The sequence below is a fragment of the Trachymyrmex septentrionalis genome, unplaced genomic scaffold (assembly GCF_001594115.1).
Source record: "Trachymyrmex septentrionalis isolate Tsep2-gDNA-1 unplaced genomic scaffold, Tsep1.0 scaffold112, whole genome shotgun sequence".
In the NCBI taxonomy this organism is placed as follows: Eukaryota; Metazoa; Arthropoda; class Insecta; order Hymenoptera; family Formicidae; genus Trachymyrmex; species Trachymyrmex septentrionalis.
This window is the reverse complement of record NW_017304248.1, coordinates 1,360,475-1,367,272: the sequence shown is the minus strand read 5'-3', so window position 1 is coordinate 1,367,272 and position 6,798 is coordinate 1,360,475. Positions and strand designations below refer to the sequence as shown.

General features: G+C 30.5%; 3 protein-coding genes across 4 annotated transcripts in view; 2 read left to right on the top strand and 1 right to left on the bottom strand.

Moving 5' to 3' along the window:
- Positions 1-2,403, top strand: part of LOC108751481 — a 6,735-nt gene extending 4,332 nt beyond the window's left edge. The window contains exons 5-10 of one of the 2 annotated variants that reach the window (XM_018491719.1): positions 16-180; positions 271-459; positions 551-728; positions 787-1,124; positions 2,006-2,142; positions 2,208-2,403. In XM_018491719.1, the coding sequence (XP_018347221.1) occupies positions 16-180; positions 271-459; positions 551-728; positions 787-1,124; positions 2,006-2,142; positions 2,208-2,358 (1,158 nt within the window). In that variant the 3' untranslated portion in view covers positions 2,359-2,403. Of the gene's footprint in view, positions 1-15; positions 181-270; positions 460-550; positions 729-786; positions 1,125-1,232; positions 1,447-2,005; positions 2,143-2,207 lie in introns of those variants that run through there. The other variant, XM_018491723.1, reaches the window with a different exon arrangement.
- Positions 2,404-2,467: 64 nt separating this feature from the next.
- LOC108751780 (ATP synthase subunit g, mitochondrial) lies at positions 2,468-4,674 on the bottom strand. The gene is made up of 2 exons (XM_018492188.1): positions 4,510-4,674; positions 2,468-2,791 (listed from the first exon to the last, which is right to left on the bottom strand). Exons 1-2 carry the CDS (start codon positions 4,547-4,549, stop codon positions 2,532-2,534), a joined length of 300 nt encoding a protein of 99 aa, XP_018347690.1. The 5' UTR covers positions 4,550-4,674; the 3' UTR covers positions 2,468-2,531.
- Positions 4,675-5,253: 579 nt separating this feature from the next.
- The window catches only part of LOC108751747 (dehydrodolichyl diphosphate synthase complex subunit NUS1), a 7,516-nt gene continuing 5,971 nt past the window's right edge, over positions 5,254-6,798 (top strand). The window contains exon 1 of the mRNA XM_018492140.1: positions 5,254-5,847. Within this exon, the coding sequence (XP_018347642.1) occupies positions 5,556-5,847 (292 nt within the window). The 5' untranslated portion in view covers positions 5,254-5,555. The remainder of the gene's footprint in view (positions 5,848-6,798) is intronic.

Sequence of the window (6,798 nt, the reverse complement as noted above, 5' to 3'; positions counted from 1 at the left end):
ATATACATATTCCAGAGCATAAAAGATCGACCGAGATGTACGATTTCTGTAGCAAGCATTGTCTATCATGTTGCAAAACTTCTTTCACGTGATGATCAGAGAATTTTCATTCAAACAGCCTTGCCATATATAGTGCAATGTTGTTTAGGACAGCAATTTAATGCACGTGTTTATAATCAGGCAAGTAAAATGTGAAACAATGATTAAAATGTGTGGTATGTAAATGTATATCTCATTTGATTTCACTTGTTTTAATTTTTTTTTGTCTAGTTCATTTTGACACAATTGTATGAATTAATGAAAGCAAATTATGGGGATAATAACATATCAGAATATAGAGGTATATATCAAGCAGCTGTGATTGGTTTGCAACAAGAAAGTTTGACAAAAAATTCATCTAGAATACAGGATGATTTTTACTTTTCTAATTTTCATCCATTCAATGATTACTGCTTACAGGTACATGTATATACTGCACGTTTATCTTCAAAAATTGAATTATTTGTAAATATTAATAACGTATTAATTCATCATTTTGTGACGTTTGTAGACGATTTATTATCAATTGCCGCGTTTGACTACCGTAAGTTGTGACGAATGGATTAGTCCGAACGTGTTTAAAGACTTAATGTTTATGGAAAACGATTGTCATCCTCTACAGCTTTGTAACACAGATTCATTTCTGACTAAAAGTACACCTTCCGTATATCTGACCAAATCTTTTGCAGGTAATAAATTAAAACGATAACAAAATATTGCATAAGCTGTAGTATAATTACGTTACAGGTGATACACACGGCGATTCATTAGAAAATAATGTTGAAATTTATATGGAAGGTTTGAACGATATTCAGAAAAAGATCGATCCATCAAAATCTATAGGTTTATGTGGTGATATTTTCGAAGTAATAAATGAATTCATGTTTCTGCAAGATACACAGTTGCAGGAAGGTCTAATAGTTGTAGCTTCTTTTGTCGATCGACCACCGAATTTAGGAGGCATCGCTAGGACATGCGAGATATTTGGAGTTAAAGCACTAGTCGTTGCGAATGCAGATTGTGTAAAGGATAAGGAGTTTCAGTATCTCAGCGTTTCTGCTGATAAATGGTTAAATATCCTGCAGGTACTCGAATAGCTTATTTCTTAAATCCAAATTAAAAAAATTGTAAATAATAACTTTCTGCAGTTTGGCATATAAATAATTTTCTTTTTTTTTTTTTAATTAATACAGCTTCTTTAACTTTTGAAAACTTATTAAGGCTCTTGTTTATTTACCAGTATTATCTCAGATTATATCTCAGAAGCAAGAAACAAATTCTTCGAATTAATATTTGAATAGAGTAAATAGCTTAATTATATTGACACAAAGTGTTCCAAATCATTGCAATCCGGTCTTAAAGCTCCTGGAGTAGTTGCCACAGCTACATTTAATTATGACGTCAAGAGCGAGAAATGACACATTAATTTTTACGTGCCATTTGTAAATAAAGACAATTTGGATAGAACAAAAAAAGGTCACATGGAGTCAGTTTTTGTAAATGAAACATTTTATTTTTCTAGAATCTAATAACTGACCTTGTGAGCTTTCCAAAAAAACTTCAAGTTTTTTTTTTAACCAGTATTATACTTATTGAGAGTTATCAGACTTAGTACCGTCGGTATTAGCATTACCCGAGGTGTCCGACCAACGGCTAAAAAATCTTGAATGTTGTTCAAGATCATAACTTGTCATAATGTGAATATTGTTCGGATAACATTTGTCAAGATCAAGACCATTGGAGGTTGGTCCTCTTATTTTCATTTTTACATAATTTCACCTCATTTCAAGATACATAATTGATCGCCTGACATCTGAGATAATACAATAATAGTGAATGAACATGAGCCTTAAAGACGGTTTGAAAATATTTAAATTGTGGAATATTTATTTTGAAAATTCTTTATTTATCAAGTTTATTGATTCAGATTTCTCAGAAAAATGCTACAATATTTTGAAATCCTTAGGTAAAGCCATATGAATTGCAAAAATTCTTGTTAGACAGGAAGAATACAGGATGGTCTTTAATTGGGGTAGAACAAACGGTCAATAGTACAAATTTGATGACAACGACATTCGAAAAAAGTACCATTCTCGTTTTAGGGTAATTAAATTTCGACTCATGAAAACTTTAAAATCTTAAGAATATAATTAAAAACTATTTTGTAGAAATGAGAAGGATGGTATACCAGCTAATTTCATACCACTTTTTGACAAATGTGTAGAAATACCTCAAGTTGGTGTAACACGATCGTTAAATGTCCATGTTACTGCTGCAATTTGCATATGGCAATATGCAAACCAACATATATTAAAATAATTTTTCTACATTTATAAGATATAAGATAACGATTATAAAATAAATGTATTTTCAACAAAACAAAAGATGTATTACATTGTAATATTTGTTGAAAGAAATGTTTAATTTATATTTTTATATATTTACGAGTAAGTCTAATTTATACAGGATTCTGTATAAAATTATACATGTACTTATACATCATATCCAACAATATGTCGCTTTCCGATACATTCTCCAACAAAGAACCAGCAATATACTTCAACAGCTACTAAGGTATTTATGATACCTTGACGCACGGTAACATCACGATAACGCCCAGTCCGTGCAGAATGGATCAATTGTGAAAATCCATTACGAATTGCTGAGATGTCTTTTAGAGTGGGTGGCGTCAGTTCTACTTTGGCATACTGCAACCATACTTGCAATACAGGCTTTGCTTGAGTAACACCAACTGCAATTTGTATATATTATTTAGTTTTAATTCTTTAAATACTCATGTATACATACATATACATAAACGCGCGCGCGTTGTGATATGTTTGTGATACAAATAATCAAGCTATAATGAAAGTAAGAATTTACTTTTTTTGTAACAAAAGGTAACAAATTTTAAGTACATTAACTTTTAAATGATGATAACATCATTATAAATAATATAAATTAACAAGAAATTTTAATTTACTTAAAATGTTATTATCTTTTGCTACATACACGTATATGTAATTACAGAAAAGTTAATTTATTTAATTTTTGCAATATGAGATATGAAATATTTCTTGTGAAAGAATTAGGTAAGTTTTCAGTAAATTTGAAAAATATATTTGTGTTCTTATATTTGTATTTTTCAAAATTCATATTCTCAAAGACTGTGTTCCAAAATTGACTGCCAATATTGAAAATCTATGGTGCATGTAATGTAAAGCTGACAGTAAATTCGGAACACAGTCAAAGAAAGGGGGATTTTAAGTTAGGGCCGTTTTTCAGCTAATAATGAAAAAATTCCAAGATATACATCATATTAAATGGCTAATCAAGTGGAGTCAAATCGTATATTGGGAAAACATCAGGAACATGAGAGACATCGTGATCAAAACAAATAAATATATCATTTATGCTAGCACATTTATAGAAAAAGTAAGAAAAAGTAAGATAATATAATTGAGCAATAAGGATTGTATTATTTAAACTCGTGGACACTTCTTTTTGAGAAGAAAAATACTGCAAGACGTATAACTTGACGCTATAACAGTATGCTATTTTGTTATAATCTCTATATGCATATTGAAGGTGTAGGAATACAGATGTATTATAGGTGCTTTTGACACTAGTGGAATTATTCCATCCTTGTTATTTATTAAAGAGCAAGAATAAATGATGGTCGCGAGCGTTATGAGTCAACTGGAATGCAATTCTGACAAAACATGAAAAGCGTCATTATTGTTTTCTTACAATACTTTTAATACCTCTAGTATGTGTTACTATCATACATCCTGAAAAAATATATATTTATTGAAAAAATTCTATGTAATCATTTTTTAGATCAAGAAATTTCAAAGGCGAATTTTTCCATGATCCTTATGTATCTTCAAAATAAAAGTTATACCATTTGAGTCCACTTGAGTAGCTATTTAATACATATAATTTGTACATCTCAGAACTTTTTTATTTTGGCTGAAAAACGTCCCTAACTTAATGTTCTTTTTTAAATTGTTTCATGTGGATTTATGTAGCTTATTCTTCTAGAGGTAACTTTTCCTTATGTAACTTTTTCCCTAGAGCAGAAATATAAAAGGTGGAAATTTATTTTATGATGTATTTACATACATAGAAATTTTCACGTGTCCGAGAAAATGTTACATGATTAACCTCATGATCAAAAATTTTGTACTTGTCCAATCCTGATTTATTGTAAAAAACATAATCTCAATATAGTATAAAATTTAATTGCCAGGCAGGATTCAGCGATTTAATAAGACATTTAACACAAAGTATCAACAAAAAAAAAAGAAATTTTATTACGTTAGGTTTACGTGTGTAACTATTTGAGTTTAACAAGTTTAATACGAAATGTTACATAATACGTGATGCACAAATTGCAAGATCAGTTCTTGCTTGAAATAATTATATGATAAATATATAACGACAGAATATTTACAATATCGTCCGTACGTTTTACCAATTCAGCCGATTTTGAAACAAGCCGTGCCATCTTCTGCTTATTCTATCTCTTGAGAAAGAAATAAACTGATCCCGTCAGATGTCAAAGTTAAAGGCGATCTACACTGTGTTGCAAATATTGCAAATCGCAATCCGCCAGTTTATGTCAGAGAGAAATCTGAGAAAGGATATAACGCCAAAACTTGTAACCGCAAAATGGTCGCTGTCGCGCACTATCGCCCTCTGACAAAATGAATGTAAACTACATAGCAACGTCCACTTTTCTTAGAGTACATCGTCCATTTTTCAAGGCAAATGATAAATCGATATTTGGTTCATATAATCGCGTATGACACAATAATATAAACCAAATATCGATTTATTATTTCCTGTCTTGAAAAATGGACGAAGAAAAGTGAACGTTGCTGTATGTACTTTACATCCACTTTGTCAGAGGGCAGTAGTGCGCGGCAGCGACCATTTTGCGGTTACAGGCTTTAGGCCGTCATGTCCTCTCTCAGATTTCTCTCTGGTGGAAGTATTAAGTACATGTTTTAAATAATTTGCTAAGACTAATAATAACGTAAACACTTCTGAAAAACGAAAAAAATAGATAATCAATAGCTCATACTATATTTTGCGCGACTATCGTATGATTATCGATAGCAAAAGGAGATCGATATATCAAATTAACATAAGGTTAGGCTATCGATGTTATTGATAGTCACTATCGATAGTTTTCCATATCCCATTTGTATTCTTACATGACTTTTGATTACATCATAGATCCCTTTTTCTATGGTTGAACTAGTGTGTTCTATACTTTTAGAACTTAAAGTGAGAGATATATTTAATATTTGTCGAAAGCGCGAGAAAGAGAGTTCTAGAGCAATTTAGTGCAGGAACAGAAAAGAGACCACATAACACTGCATTACTTACATTCTCGTAGGCATATCGAGTTGTGACTTTATATATAGCCAAGTGTTTGATAATTCACGTCAGTTCACGTCCGACTATTCTGTGTGGTGTAAACGTGGCAGCAAAGGTGTATCAGCAGTATGGATGCATTTTTTTCTGTACTGTTAATGCTCGTACATCTTTTATATAAGTGGTACGATGCGATCTGCGATGCATTGTATCGGAGATGCACGAAGCCCTGGTGCGCGAGCACGACGGCGGAGCTCGACACGTTGGCCCGCACGTTTAATAGTACGAACAAAATACCCAGGCACCTGGTGATCATATTCGGACGTCTCGGACAATGTGACAAGTCTATTCGGAACTGTGTGCGTATAATTGGATGGTGCATTTCACTTGATATACCTTACATCAGCTTCTTTGATTGTAATGGTAATAAAACACGATTTGGATTAATATTATCTATTATGTGAAATCATCGCGAAAAAAAATTCAAAAGAGAAAAGAAATCGATCGTTTTATGTGTAAATTATATATAAGAGAAAGGGGGGGGGGGTAAGATGATCAAGTGAGTAAAATAACGAATTGTTAATTTTTTTGAGTTAATAATTAATGAAGAGCAGATATTCTTAACTTATTAAAGGCTTTAGGTAATAATACATAATCATAATTATAGTTTGAATTCAACATAATCACAAAAATAGATTACTAAATAGATTGCTAAATAGACTGCAAAAATAGACTGCTAAAGCAGTAAATTGGTTTTTAAAACAATGAACCACTTCTGTGACAGGAAATCCGAGATATTAACCATTGAAGTCGATGATTATTAATATTTTGGTAGTTATAGGGAAGAACGACACTTCTTTCTTGTCAAATTTATTTTTATGCGAAAACACATCAATTGAATTTTTATAAAAATTTATAAATTTTATAAATTCATTTTATTAATATTTTTCTTTAAAACTCATTGTAATATATTGAAATACATGAACCTGTTATATCAAATCTTTTTCTGTTCATAAAAAATTTATTTGTAATTAAAATTGAATTTTTATCATCTTACTCATTATTAATAGTCATCTTACTCATATATGGGAGCAAGATGACGAAATTGACATGTTCTTAAGGAATATAAATTTTAAAAAATTCTAATTTATTTAACAACTTTTTTATTTTAAAAAATGATAACTAAGACTGTAGTAAATTTGAAAAAAAAAATAAATAAATAAATCGTTTTTTTTACCTTACAGAAATTATGAAAAATCAACAAACAACTTTAAGGTTGTCTTACCTCCCTTTCCTCTATATGCAATTACGAAACTAGTCGTCTAGATACAGATATTGCAAGTTTATTTTTTGGTATCACCAAATAATATAATT

Excerpts from the sequence above, each read along its gene's own strand:
- LOC108751780 (XM_018492188.1), bottom strand. The coding sequence starts at position 4,549 with ATGGCACGGCTTGTTTCAAAATCGGCTGAATTGGTAAAAC. Across the intron at positions 2,792-4,509 it reads ATCGGCTGAATTGGTAAAAC|TTGGTGTTACTCAAGCAAAG; the intron begins GTACGGACGATA and ends TACAAATTGCAG.